This window comes from Dipteris shenzhenensis, chromosome 20, assembly GCF_047967505.1.
Source record: "Dipteris shenzhenensis isolate YYH24624 ecotype China chromosome 20, Dip_SZ_1.0, whole genome shotgun sequence".
Lineage (NCBI taxonomy): Eukaryota > Viridiplantae > Streptophyta > Polypodiopsida > Gleicheniales > Dipteridaceae > Dipteris > Dipteris shenzhenensis.
In genome coordinates this window covers 35,494,705-35,510,510 of record NC_141615.1, presented here as the reverse complement: position 1 = coordinate 35,510,510, position 15,806 = coordinate 35,494,705, and the positions used below count along the sequence as shown (strand labels likewise).

Genomic DNA, 15,806 nt, shown 5'->3' with positions numbered 1-15,806 from the left:
GGGTCGGATGGGTAGGTTCTGGAAAAACATTGCACCTCCTTCATAGATACCTTTATAATTAGCTCAAAACACTCTGCAAACTATCATTAGACATAGAGGCCTATAACTTTCAGTAGAGACATGGTATCAAAGATTCAAACACATATAGAGATGCACTTTGAGATGGGCTTCACTCTGATATAAACACGCTTTGCATGTGATCTCTCTTATATTATAGGAACACATGGACATGAGCCCACCTCTTTATATGACTCACTCTTTCTATTTTCTAAAAACCCCATAATATCCCATACACAAATAACTCTCACCCCATACCATGGTATTTACAATGATCCATTCCACTCATCCTCTCAATCCCATATAATATCTTAGAAAATAAAAATAAGTGAGAGCCGCTAGGTTATCACTTGATACTCAAACTCTTATCAAACATAGAGAAAAACAATATCAATGCTAAATAAGAAATATCAAAATTTGGCATCACACTACGCAAAACATGAAGGCAAGAGATCTCAAGCCACATGACACAGGGACCGTTATACCAAGTGAAGGGGATGAAGAGGGAAATACATGGGGTGAAGGAGAGCTACAGTTGCAAACAAAGATGGAGGGAAGCATAGTATTCAGAGTAGAAGAGTACACCAGTAGGACAACACACTGTTACACTAGGAGAGCTCTTGACTCAAAACCTCCTTGTCACTCTCCTGTTCCCCTTACAATCATAGAATGCCCCTTACCCTCCTTTCCCTACCCCTTCAGCCCCTTTGCTCCCATGGAGGGTCCCTTTCTCTAGCTGAGAATCTTATCCCCTTCTTCCCATTGGTGGTGGCTCTGTGTCTCTTAGCCGTTCCACCCCTCAGATTCTTCATGGCTTCAACCACTTCTGACTCGCCATCCTCCTCCTAGTTGATGATATAATTACTCCATATGCACCTCTCTGTGGTCCATTATGTGCCGCTTAGCCCTTTGACTCCTTCGGTGTGCATCTATCTTCTCCATGTGAGCTCCTGGCTGGCTGCCCCTCTACACCACCATTGACATAGTTCTAACATGACCACTTAGGTGGAGTCATGAGAGATCTTGCCGTGGTACACAAGTGACCACGGTTATCTCTAGTTGACATAGTTGTCACCCGTTTAACATGCAGACATTGTTGTCACCTTGTTCGCTCACCGACGTAGTTGTCACCTAGTCAGCTTGTTGACATAGTTGTCACTTAGTCAGTTCGCTGTCATAGTTATCACCGGATTAGAATGGCTTGAACTTGAATTCTTGAACTCGAATATCTAAAACAAATATCATTGAGATATATTTCTACCATTGACCTATCAAAATTGGGAAAATCCTTGAGGCATTAACTATGTACGGATTCCTTGGGACAGAAGGAAGGAACTCTATATAATTTTGGATGTGCACACTTTCTAAGCAAAAACCTACGAGCAGAAAAGTTCGACTGATAATTTTTAACACCAACCATGCTTGAATATTTCTTAAAGGAATATATAATTCTTTCTTAATTTCTCATTTATGGAACCATATACTTACTTATTTTTCATTATAACCCTTATTTTAGAAAACATAATCTATATATGAACAATTAGTGAACACTTTAGAAACTCCTATAAATACCTCCCTACCATACTCTCTTTTGAGGATTATGGTAATTAAGTCAATTTAAAAGAGTTTCCCTAATCTTTAGCAATCCCATATTTGAAGCTCTCATATAAAAATGTATACCATATTCCTTGGATGAGTAGGAAACAGATATTGGAAACCTCATACTTGAGGCCATTATAATCGATCATAAATTAATCTCTAATACATTATCAAATATGGAAAGGCAAGGAACGAATTTTTAAAATATTCCCAATTCTCTAAACCTAAGTACTTTTAAGGAAATGTGGTCTCTATTGAACTCCTTCCTACCATAATATGAATTAGGGAGAAGTTATAACTCTTATATATATCTTGAAATTTTTACTTTGTATCTTTTATAACTATCAAAAGGATAATTTTAAGCCTACCATTGCATAGATCATGAAATTTTGAACATTTTTTCTTTTTACATCTCCTCAATCTGAGATAAGGAGCAAAAGTTATGATCCCTTTTGTGTAGGCTCTCCAAGGGTATTCTGCCGGCGGAATAGGGTTGGGGGCAAGCTCTTCAAACCATATTCCTTTGGAAAAATACACTTAGAGGGTCTATTAAAAAAGTATTATATTATTTTCTTAGGTCATCCTGAGGAACTATAAAGAGGATATTTGCTCAAAATTTCATGATCCAACCAATGGTGAAAGGAAAAGAAAGGATTTTTGAAAGTGATAAAATAAGTCACCACTTGGACATTATATATGTATATTATATAAAGGTATATTTATATCTATATCTATTTATTAGTATTTCATATTTACTTACATATTCCTTGAAATAATTTGGATTTTTTGGCTCCTAAAAAATGACTTGAGCTTATATATTTTGACCCCTCCTACCTTTTGTCCGCTCGTCGCTCGGGGGTTTTTGCTTGGAAAATGGAAACCCTCATATAATTTTAAGCATTTCAAGGATTTTACTTTGTAACTATGCCCAGATTGATTTGTAATCCTTTTGTCGCTCGGGGGTTTTTGCTTGGAAAATGGAAACCCTCATATAATTTTAAGCATTTCAAGGATTTTACTTTGTAACTATGCCCAGATTGATTTGTAATCCTTTTGAGTACTTTTTAAAATTCCATGCTTGTTTCCACCATAGATTTATGTTCTAGCATACTTAGGAGAACGACTATAATATAGGTGTATCATCTAGTCTGATTTGGATTGGAATTAGTATGTGACTTTTGTTGTTTTTACTATTTTTGTCATGGAAGTCTCTTTGATACATTAGAGAAATATACTTATGAGACTTTGGATTTCTTTTATGTTGTGTATTTCCTTTTTTTTTTAAATATATGAATACATAATGTCTATATTTATGTATGGACATGTATTCTAGGAGATAATTATCGTGTACAATGAAAGGGAAACAATGAACAAAAGAGGAAGAGAGAAGTAAGAGCCTATGAACACTGCAAGAATGATCATATAGTTTGTAATACTGATGTTACAGCAAGTGGAGAACCTCCACTGTTACTTGCTAAATGTGTGCACACTGCCACAAGGAGAGCTATCGAAGCTGCTAGGAAGGATCTTTACAAAAATGGACGAGATAAGGGAAGCACATTCATGACACTCAATGCCCCAACTACATTTGACAAAGTAAAGTTTTATTGTGGTTTGGATAATGTGGAGCAATACTTAGAAGTTCTTGCCCATGCTGAGAAGAGTTGATCTATTGAAAACCATGGACCCAGCCAGAAAATTCAATTGAAATATTTTTTGGCTTAGTATACAACCTAACAACATTTGAAAATAACATGAGAGCTATATTTTCTTACAAACAGAGATAGATACCTTGTGGTTTCAACAAATGACATATACATCTAGCTAAATGCAGGAACATTCCCAAATTCGTCCTCTAAAAACAGAACAAATACAGCATTTTCAACCTGAAGACAATAACCCAAATCCGTAGCAAGGATTAGCTACTATGATATTCCGCGAGGTTAGTAGTGCACAATGTTGGGTGTAGAGAACAGTATCAACATATGCTCTCACACATTCGTGCATACATATCTATGCACCCATGTGCACTTGAGCATCCAATTCCATATCTGATTCCCTAGTCTCTTTTTCATACTTTCAATAAGCCCAACATAAAGTATTGGCATGCTTCCTTTTGTCTTGTGGTTTCTATTGTCTATTTATTTCTACAAATTTTTCCTTGCATTGCATGTACAGGTAGGAATTATTCAAAGAAAAAAGTGACATCTTGGATTTCATCCCCCCTTGGTCCCCCCACCTACACACCCTTGAAGATGATTCAAAGCATTTGCACCAGTGGAAGGAAAAAAGGAGCCATAGATTTAACTTACATTACCAACAAGCAATGAATGGTTAATCTACCACTTGACTTTATAGGCTCAAAACCTTGTTGTATTTAAACACATACCATAGTAGCTAATCCCTACTATGCATGATGGATTTTATGGTTTTAAACCTTGTGACTATCATGAGATTGAAACCACACTATGTCTTCTAACTTTGGTCATGTTCCTAGATTCATCTATCTATATGTGCATGTGTGTGTATACTGTTGAATTCTCAATGGTGGGTAAATGGTTGAGGCAAATTCGGGATTGCAAACATCCGCTTCGTTCAATAGGTTTTCTTTTGGAGGGTTCTCCTTGGGGTTCTACCATCAGAAAAATATTGGCTTGTCATCACATTGCTCTTGCTATTTGCCATCGATGTCTATCCTTGTGAGAATCTATGAATCATTTCCCTAATTCTTGCATTTTTGCTATAGCAACGACTTACAGCTCGTTTTACTATAGCTATTCTGGATTTCTAGATCTTTGGTGGTCAACAAGGATTTGATATTTTCATTGATGTTCATCCTGTCAGATAGGGATTTGAACGTTTCTTTCATTGGATTCGTTATTGGGCACTGTGGACTCTATGAAAGAACTATAATCATAGAGTGTTTAGTGACCCTTCTCTATGGGAAGTATCATTTCTTCCGTGCTTCCCTATGGCAACCATTCTTTTATTTTTTGCATGCACGAGATTTGGATTATCTTGTCTTTTTGTCTTGTAATGAGATCTTTTGATGTTATAATTACTAGTATCCTCTTTTTTGGGGTATAGTTTTACAATTTCATGAAATATAATACAAATGGATTTCACCCCAAAAAAAAAGTGTGTACTATGGAAAGAAAGAATCATAGTCTTTGGAGATTCTATGTTTTTCAAAATTCACTACTTTTGGATGTCAATCAAGCAATCTTTCTATGATTGTTTGTGTGTTTGTCAGATAGATTCCTTTGTTTACTTGCCTTACACTCGAATCTTTTGATACTATAATTGTGTGCCTCTTTTTTAGGGATTGCTTCTTGTAATATAAAAATACATGGATTTCATACAAAAAAAACAGTGTGTGTGCACGAGTGTGACAATAGGACCAAACCCTTAAAACTTTAAAAGTGAATCTAGGAATAATATCTCAAAAATATCCTCACACAAATCCTACATATGATTCTTGTATGGAGAGAGAAAAGCATGTAATCATACATACAAATTTCTAGATGGAGAAAGAAAAAGTCATACTATGCTTACATGCAAAGAAAGAAGTCATGCAATTCCTACACACAAAGAGAGAAAGTCGTGTAATTCCTAGATATAAAGAGAGAAATCCATGTGATTTCTAAAGGTAGAGATAGAAAATCATGCGATTCCTACATGCAGAGAGAGAAAGTCCTACAGTTTCTACATATGGAGAGACAGTCCTACAATTCCCATGCGATTTCTATAGGTAGAGAGAGAAAATCATGTGATTCCTACATGCAGAGAGAGAAAGTCCTACACTTTCTACATATGAAGAGATAATCCTACAATTCCCATAAGCAAAGAGAGAAGATCTTAAAATTTATATGTTGAGATATCAAGCTCTACCCCCGATATATCTCCTGGATGACTATCATTTATGTCACCGCCTATGTTAGTTGTACTCGTGGTGTAGTTAGACTACCACGTATGTTTTTGGTTTGGGTTCACATATGAACCACGTATTCTAGGGTTTGACATATAGGGTATTTTCCTCTTCTATTGTATTGTTGTTGTGTGCAAAAGTGATGATAGGCTTCACCCTCCAACCTTGTGTCCTCTCTTTTTTGTGTGTTGTGAAGAAAGCTGAACTTGAGTCTCCTATCTCTCTCCCTTATTCTTTACATGGTATCAGAGCCTTGTTCGTGGTAAGGAGCTCAAGAAAGCAAGCCAAGTTTGTGGTGTCCTGGTAAGAGGACCAGTGTTGCTTTCCTATTTCGAGTTTGGGAGCAAATCTCTACAGGTAGCACAGCCAGAAGTGCAGGAGTGCACTGTTTCAGATTGAGAGGCCCTTCGCGGTGTGGCGAGAGCGCAGTATATGCTGTGGGTGAGGGCAAAGCCTATGGTGACCTTATTTTTTCGATTTGAGGCCGTTTCGGGGCCCGTTTTGAAGACTATCAAATCTTGTACCAGCATTCAAGGAACAATTGTTTCAAGGTTTGGAAGGAGACAATCAACCCAAGGCACCAATGACTATGATAGAAGAAAATGAAGAGTAGTCTCAAAAATGTATACATCAACAATAGGTCGATTACAGAGTTTCCATAATTAATGTTGAATACAAAAGTCAACAAATACCAGATATCCTGATTGATGGAGTATCAGAGGTTAACATATTATCTTAGGAGTTATTCAAGAAATATTATTGCAATGAGTTCGCTCCAACATTATTCCAGGAGAGAATGGCTGATTAAAGAAGAATCCAGTCACTTGGTAACCTCAGAGGCCAAGAAATTAGAATTTGGGGATTAAGTTTCCCTATTACATTTGTTGTACTCAGAATGGAAGAAAAAGACAGTCCCTACTCCATGTTATTAGGTAGACCTTGGCTGAGAGCTACAAGAGTAAAAAACGATTAGAGAGTTAAGAGAATCACGATAAAAAAAGGTAAGAAAAAATTTAAGATTTGCCTAACATCTAAAAAAAGTTTCCCTCGGCACATGCAGCCATTGGAAGCAGAAGGTGTAAACATGGTAAACATGGTGGGGTTGAACTTGAGGAGGATGAGGAAGAAAGCTTCCTAAGAAGAAACCCATCTATAATACCTATATTTGAGGTAGATGTGGCAAAGATAGTCAAACAATACATTACTCAAGAGAGGAAACCACAAGCTACTGATCCACAAAACACAATCATATAGAATCTGTAAACCTATATTTGAGGTAGATGTGGCAAAGATAGTCACACAATACATTACTCAAGAGAGGAAACCAGAAGTTACTGATCCAACTGCAAACAAAACATAGTCAGATGAAATTGGACAGAAGTTGGATGCACAATTAGAAAACAAAAATGCCAACACAGCAAAAGAGGTAGACAATGAGGAAGGTACATTAGAGGAAAACTAAAAAACAAATATACAAGCCATCACTGAGGTAGAAGCCAATTTGAAGAGCATATGAAAAGGAGTGCTAGAGTCAAAAAAGATGATCTAGAAGAAATGAATCTCGGTGACTATGACAACCCTAAAATAATGCTTACAAGCACTGGCCTCAACAGTTCATTCAAAGAACAACTCAAGCAATTGTTGGTTGAATACAAAGATGTCTTTGCATGGCACTATATAGACATGAAGGGTGTAGACCCAAGATTTTGCCAACACAGAATCAACCTCAAAAAAGATGCAACACAAGTGATCTAGCATAGATATAAGATGTGAGCCCCAACTGTGCCAGACAAGTGAAGGAGGAACTAGACAAGCTACTCAAAATTGCATTCATATATCCCTTGGACCAGTTATCCCCAATTGTAATTGTACTAAAAATAATGGGAAACTCCGAATATGTGTGGATTACAAGAAATTGAATGCTTCCACCATCACCAATCCATTTCCACTCCCATGAGCATGGGATAAAGTAGCAATATTCACGCAATCATACCCCACAACAAAATGGACTTGCAGAAAGGAAAAACAAGCATATTGGAGAGATATCTCATGCCATGCTGAACAAAAAAGACCTGCCAGATTATTATTGGGCTGAAGCAGTTGCTAAAGTAGTCTACATAATGAACAAGACTCCCACTGCAGTAATACATGGCATGATGCCAGAGGAGAGGTATACTGGTAGGAAACCAAATATTTCTCATTAGAAAGTTTTTGGTTGCATTGCCTATGTTCATGTGCCAGATGAGTTGAGATCCAAGTTGGATCCAAAAGCTGAGAAGTACATCTTTATTGGTTATTCTCTGTAGCAGAAAGGGTATAGATGCTATAACCCTTCTACTCGTAAGTTTACAATGAGCAGAGATGTCTTTGATGAGATGAGCAGCTGGTATAAACCAATAAATGTGATTGATGATATAGATGCACAAAATGGTCATGCTGCACAGAATTCACAGCAGCAATCACAAAATATTAGTGGACCTATACTGTCCTCTAGCAGTGGTTCACATACTTTGCCATGGATAGGCAGATTGAGATCAGGAGGATCTCCTCAAAGCAATGCAGATAGTGGTATGCAAGTATCACAAAAAGGAAAAGAGAAAGTAGATCAGCCGATGGTTGATGTGAATGCAGGTCACTCTTATGTGGATGGTGAATCCAGTGGCTCAGAATAGATCCTTGATGATGAGTTGGGAATTCCTTCTATTGTTACACTTGGAGTAAGGAAGACAAGGGATGTTTTGAGAGCACCTAGTAGTGAGCCTATTTGGTGCAGGTCTACCAGAGCTAGGTATCCTATGGATAGGCTGAAATATGATGGATTTACAGCCATTCACTATGCCTATATGGTCAAAGTGATACATGAACCAGAACCCACTTCTTTTGAGCAAGCCATGGGAAAAGAAAAATGGGAGAAAGCCATGGATGAAGAAATGGATGCCTTGGAAGCAAATGCTACATGGGAATTGGTGCCTTTGCCTAAAGACAAGAATGCAATTGGCTGCAAGTGGGTTTAAAAGGTGAAGCACAATGCATATGGTTCTGTGAACAGATACAAGGCAAGATTAGTTGTCAAGGGGTATGGATAGACATATGGCATTGATTATGAAGAAACATTCAGTCCGGTTGCAAGGATGGCAACCCTAAGAGCAGTCATTGCTATGGCTGCATCAAAGGGATGATCTTTATATCAGATGGATGTAAAGAATGCTTTCTTACATGGTGATTTGCAAGAAGAGGCCTATATGGTGCAACCACCAAGTTATGTTCATGCTGTTCAGTTTGCAGGTTGAAGAAAGCCTTGTATGGCTTGATGCAAGCACCTAGAGCATGGTTTGACAAGATAGGACAATATCTTGTCACTATTGGCTTTTAGATTTCCAAGGTAGATTTCTCACTTTATGTGAGAAAAACAGAGAAAGGCATTATGCTGCTTGTCATTTATGTTGATGATTTGATCATCATAGGTGATAGTGATGAAGATATCCTTCATGTGAAAATGCTATTGAAGCAGAAGTTTGAGATGAAGGATTTGGGAGAGCTGCATTACTTCTTGGGCATTGAGGTGATTAGATTCACAAGTGGGATATGGCTCTTGCAGAGGCAAGATGGATTGGACATGTTGTCCAAATATGGGATGACAGGCTGTAAGCCTATTTCAGTTCCTTTGGAGCAGAATGTGAGGTTGAGCGCAGATGTAGGTGAGCTTCTGGAAGACCCTACTATGTACAGATGCATAGTAGGAAGTTTGATTTATATGACTATTACCAGGCCAAATTTGAGCTATGCTATTGGGTTGGTAAGTCAGTTTATGCAGGCACCAAGGAAATTACATTTGGATGCGGCTAGAAGCATACTGAGGTATGTGAAGTCCACTTTGCAGTATGGACTATTTTATGAGACTGGGGTTGAGACTGGGGTTCAGATACAGTTGCATGGATACATTGATGTTGATTGGGCTGGTAGTATTTCTGATAGATGAGATATATGTTCTCTTTTGGAAGTGCTGCAGTCACTTGGAGTAGCAAGAAACAACCTACAGTTGCCTTGTCGAGCACAGAGGCTAAGTACAGGGGTGCACCAATGGTTGCATGTGAGGTAGCTTGGTTGCATAAGCTACTTTATGATATGCATCAATCTATAGATGGGCTATATGTCATTTATTATGACAACATCAGTAGTATACACTTGGCAAATATTCGAGTCTATCATGCTAGAACAAAGCACATTGAGGTGCATTGAAGGTTCTAGTAGTTTTTATTGATTTAGTTTATGTCAGCACAGAGGATCACGTAGCTGACATATTTCAAAGGCATTGGGTGCAGCTACTTGGTGTGCAGGAATTGGGATTGAGCTCAAGGGGGAGTGTTGAAATATCGAGCTCCACTCGTGATATGCCAGGGTGACCGTTGTGCATTTATGTCACCGACTTGTTAGCTGCAGATGCAGTTGGTAGATCGCCCATAAATAATAGCTGGATGATAGCTATCTTTATGTACTCTAGTTAGTGGCTCAGCCTCAAAGTCTCTTAGGGATGGAGCACTTAAAAATGAGCAAATTTGTTATGGCTTTGGAGCCTCATCTTCACTCAAAAGTAATGAGTAAAGATCCAACAACATACATGGAGGCACTTCACATTGCGACCAAGAAAGAAGCTTCTCTAAAGACCAAATCCTCTTTTGTGTCTTCAATAGCTTTAAATCCTAAGGTGGAGGTAATGGGCACTCCTCAGGTACCAAAGTCCTCTGAATTAGATCATAATATCTCCTAATTGATGGCAGAGTTTGCTCATTTGAAATTGCATTTGGTTAATGCACGACAACCTAGAGCACCAAAAAGTGAAGATAGGCCTTGAGATAAGAGTGGGGTCACTTGCTATGAATGTAATGAAAAAGGTCACTATCGCCCCGAGTGTCCTAGATTGAGAAAGAAAGAATAAAAACAAGTATTCTTGTTAGAAGCTTCTTCAGGGGATGAGGAAAGAGAGGTAATGATGGCTAAACTAGGACGTGGTAAAGCAAAAGAAGAAGAAAAAAGCAAGGAAGAAGTAGATGAGGAACATCGGGAAGAGGAATGCTGTAGTAAGAAAAAGAAGGCATCTAGAAGGAGAATTAGCCAATCAGACTTTCCTTTAGGACAAGGCATTGGAAGCTATGACTTGTTGTCCGACCTTAAAGAAAAGGAAGCTCATATCACCTTTGGTCAATTACTTTCTTTGTCTCCAAAACTACGAAAAGAATGGGGAAAGCTAGTAAGCACAAGAGTGTCAAAGAAGAAAAGTTCCATTCCTATTGTTCAAAAGGTAGATATAGATGTTGATGATGATGTCCCTGTGGTTGATGTGATCAATTTCTAATGTTTACATTGATGGAGGTGCATCAATTAATGTCATGAGTGAGAAGATCATGCTAGATGCTGGTTTAAAATACTCTACTACTATTTCTCCTTTGTGAAGATAGTGGGAGAGAAGGAAGGAGTCTCACTTGTGGCTTTCTCACATACACAATGGGGGCACACACACAAAGGTGGAGTTTGAAAACAGTTTTCCTATTCATGTAAGCCAAAAGAACTCTAGTACAAAGAAATAGAAGAACCCTATATGTGGGTCTTAAACCAAACTCAGCTAACTAAGGTGGCATACTAACTGAGCCACGAACTAGAGTACATAAGGATAGTTGTCATCCAACTATTATTCATGGGCGGTGTACCAACTGCATCTGCAGCTAACAAGTCGGTGACATAAATACACAACGGTCACCCTGGCATATCACCCTGACATAAACTAGATCAATAAGACCCAGTAAAACCTTCTCCTGCACATAGTGATAATGCACCTCAATGTGCTTTGTTCTAGCATGATAGACTGGGTTATTTGCCAAGTGTATACTACTCATGTTGTCACAATAAATGACAACTGGCCCATCTATAGACTGATGCATATCATAAAGTAGCTTATGCAACCAAGCTACCTCACATGCAGCCATTGCTGCACCCCTGTACTTAGCCTCTGTGCTCGACAAGGCAATTGTAGGCTGTTTCTTGCTGCTCCAAGTGACTGCAGCACTCCCAAAAGAGAACACATATCCACTGATAGATCGTCTATCAGAAATACTACCAGCCCAATCAACATTAGTGTATCCATGCAATTGTATCTGAACCCCTACAAAAGAGAACACATATCCACTGGACTTCACATACTTGAGTATGCGTCTAGCCGCATCCAAATGCGGTTTCCTTGGAGCCTGCATAAACTGAGTTACCAATCCAACAGCATAGCTCAAATCTAGCCTGGTAATAGTCATATAAATCAAACTTCCTACTATGCATCTGTACATAGTAGGGTCTTCCAGAAGCTCACCTGCATCTGCGCTCAGCTTCACATTCTGCTCCAAAGGAACTGAAATAGGCTTACAACCTATCATCCCATATTTGGACAGCATGTCCAATCCATACTGCCTCTGCAAGAGCCGTATCCCACTTGGTGATCTAATCACCTCAATGCCCAAGAAATAACGCAGCTCTCCCAAATCCTTCATCTCAAACTTCTGCTTGAGTAGCATTTTCACATGAAGGATATCTTCATTACTATCACCTGTGATGATCAAATCATCAACATAAATGACAAGCAGCGTAATACCTTTCTCTATTTTTCTCACATAAAGTGAGAAATCTGCCTTGGAAATCTGAAAGCCAATAGTGACAAGATACTATCCTATCTTGTCAGACCATGCTCTAGGTGCTTACTTCAAGCCATACAAGGCTTTCTTAAACCTGCAAACAAACTCAGGATGAATAGCATGAACATAATCTGGTGGCTGCTCCATAAAGACCTCTTCTTGAAAATCACCATGCAAGAAGGCATTATTTACATTTATTTGATGTAAAGACCATTCCTTTGATGCAGCCATAGCAATGACTGCTCTTACAGTTGCCATCCTTGCAACTGGACTGAATGTTTCTTTATAATCAATGCCATATATCTGTGCATACCCTTGATAACTAATCTTGCCTTGTATCTGTTCACAGAACCATCTGCATTGCACTTCACCTTATAAACCCACTTATAGCCAATTGCATCCTTGTCTTTAGGTGGAGGCACCAATTCCCATTTAGCATTTGCTTCCAAGGCAACCATTTCTTTATCCATGGCTTTCTCCCATTTTTCTTTTCCCATGTCTTGCTCAAAAGAAGTGGGTTCTGGTTCCTGTATCACTTTGATCATATAGGCATAGTGAATGGCTGTAAATCCATCATCTTTCAGCCTATCCACAAGATACCTAGCTCTGGTAGACCTGCGCAAAATAGACTCTCTTTCAGGTGCTCTCAAAACATCCCTGGTCTTCCTTACTCTAGGTGTAACAACAGAAGGAATACCCAACTCATCATCAATGCTCTGTTCTGAGCCACTGGATTCACCATCCACATAAGAGTGACCTGCATTCACATCAAACATGGGATGATCTACCTTCTCTTTTCGTTTTCGTGATACCTACATACCACTATCTGCATTGCTTTGAGGAGATTCTCCTCATCTCAATCTGCTTGTCCATGGCAAAGTATGTGAACCACTACTAGAGGACACTGCAGGTCCACTAATATTTTGTGATTGCTGTTGTGAATTCTATGCAGCATTACCATTTTGTGCATCTACATCATCAATCACATTTACTGGTTTATACCAACTGCTCATTTCATCAAAAACATCTCTGCTCACTGTAAACTTACGAGTACAAGGGTTATAGCATCTATACCCTTTTTGCTGCAAAGAGTAACCAATAAAGATGCACTTCTCAGCTTTTGGATCCAACTTGGACCTCAACTCATCTGACACATGAACATAGGCAATGCAACCAAAAATTTTCAAATGAAAAATATCTGGTTTCCTACCAGTATACATCTCCTCTAGCGTCATGCCATGCATTGCTACAGTGGGAGTCCTGTTCATTATGTAAACTGCTGTAGCAACTGCTTTAGCCCAATAATAATCTGGTAGGTCTTTTTCATTTAGCATGGTCCGAGATACCTCTCCAATATGCCTGTTTTTCCTTTCTGCAAGTCCATTTTGCTGTGGGGTATGACTACATGAATATTGCTGCTTTATGCCATGCTCCTGCAGGAACCTTGCAAACTGATTTGAGAGGTACTCTCCCCTTCAATCTGACCTTAGGCATTTTATTTGTAGGCGTTTTTCTTTTTCAACCATAGCTTTAAAAGCTTTGAAATGCCCAAACACTTCACTTTTATTTTTCATAAAATACACCCAAACTTTTCTACTATAGTCATCAATAAAAGTGACAAAATAATGATAGCCTAATAGATGCAGCTTTAGTAGTCCACACATCAGAGTGGATTAATTCCAATGGCTTCTTACTCTCTTGAACATGTCTAAGAAACGGTTTCCTTGCCTGTTTTCCAAATTGGCAGGCTTTACATACCTTATGCATTTTTGCAACCTTGAATTTAGGCAATCCTACAACAATATTTTGGCTTGCATTGATTTAACTCGTTGTACATTAACATGACCAATGCATTTATGCCAAATATCAATATCTGCAACTACACCGGTCCCATGTGCAAACATTGCTACACTCAATTCATGCACGTGTGCATCCAACGTAAACATCCTGCCCTTCTTCTTTCCTTTTTCTATCAAGTGACCGTTATTTTTCATATCCTCAACAAAGCATCCATGAGGATTAAATCTTACCTGCAAGCCCTACTCAACCATTTGGCCAATAGAAACCAGGTTCTTGGTGATATTCGGGACATGAAATACATCAGATAGGTATTTCTTTTTCCCATCCTACATAGACAAAGGAATTTTACTAATCTGCACAATAGGATGTGTAGTATCATCACCAGTCTCCACAAATCCTGGTCTTTCCATTTTCCTTGCATCCTGCCTGTGTTCTGCATGACTTGTCATGTGGTTTGATGCACTTGAGCCAACATACCACACATCATTGCTTTCTTCTACACTTGTCACAAAATTGATCATGTGCTGCACCATAAACAGATGCTCATTTCTGTCATCACCCTTTCTACTAGAAGATGCATAATTCCCTTGCTGCAATTTTCCATTCATGATGTCATTCTACTTTTTATAGCAGTCTTTAGCCATATGACAAATTTTACCATAGTAGTAGCATTCAATATGGTTGTTTGCATTTTGGCCTCTTTGCCATCCACCATGACCTCTTTGGCCCCCCCTACCTCTAGAGTTACCACATCCTCCTCCATAGGACTAGTTTTCTTGAGTTTGCTGCATATTCTGATTTCTACCATGGCCTCCAGATTGACCTGCTCTACGTCTGCCTCTACCTCTTCCAGCATTTGTGTAGAAAATAGTTTTTTTTGAAGTTCCTCCTAAAGAAGATGCACCACCATTTCTCTGCTCTTCAGAAATTAGAAGAGCAAACAATTCCTCAAAATTAGGAAATTTTTCACGGATGGCAATGGATGTCCGAAACTGTGCATAATCCTTTCCTAGACCATTCAAGGTCACAGAAACTAAATCATCATCTTCCACTGGCGACCCAATGGAAGCAAGTGAATCTACAATTTTCTTTACCTTCATGTGGTAGTCTTTGATGCTCATATTTTCTCTCTGCACATTATGCAACTCCTGCTTGAGCTGCATTTTCCTAGCTTGTCTATTTGTGCTGTACATTTTTGCCAAAGTATCGCATGCCTCCTTTGGCATACTTGCATCCTGAATATGCACAATCATAGAATCTGAAATACTGATAAACAGCCAGTACATAACTTTTCTGGCTCTCTCATGCCATCCTTTAAATGCCCACATTTCCAGTTGATTGGGAACATTAGGAAGAACTGGTTCTTCTTCATTTCCTATAATGAACTCCCAATAGCCTTTTCCCATAAGGAAATTCGTCATTCTAAACTTCCATGCTTGGAAGTTGTTCTTGTCAAGCTTTTCAGTGACAATCTGTGAAAGAGAATCAAACGCCATTACAGAACACTACAAAATATTCTGTCATTGCAAAAAACACAGCTTCTGCCTCACAAGGGCATATCTGCAAAACTAATGAACATGGTATTTGACCACACAGTCACTTCCTAGTGACGATTTTGCATGAACAGGCAATAAGGATGATTCTGTAACTCCCAATATCTCTGTGCACAGGCATACGATGCAATTTCTGCAACAACTTTTCACTGACCTGTAGAGCAGTGGTCGCACAGCAAAAACAAGGCCTCTCCA

The 15,806-nt window shown here is 38.7% G+C and overlaps 1 protein-coding gene across 1 annotated transcript in view; it reads left to right on the top strand.

Annotated features, from left to right (window-relative positions):
- The window catches only part of LOC147889585 (indole-3-acetaldehyde oxidase-like), a 153,866-nt gene extending 150,430 nt beyond the window's left edge, over positions 1-3,436 (top strand). The window contains exon 10 of the mRNA XM_087391277.1: positions 3,104-3,436. Coding sequence (XP_087247403.1) covers positions 3,104-3,324 — 221 coding nt within the window. The 3' untranslated portion in view covers positions 3,325-3,436. The remainder of the gene's footprint in view (positions 1-3,103) is intronic.
- Positions 3,437-15,806: the final 12,370 nt, after the last annotated feature.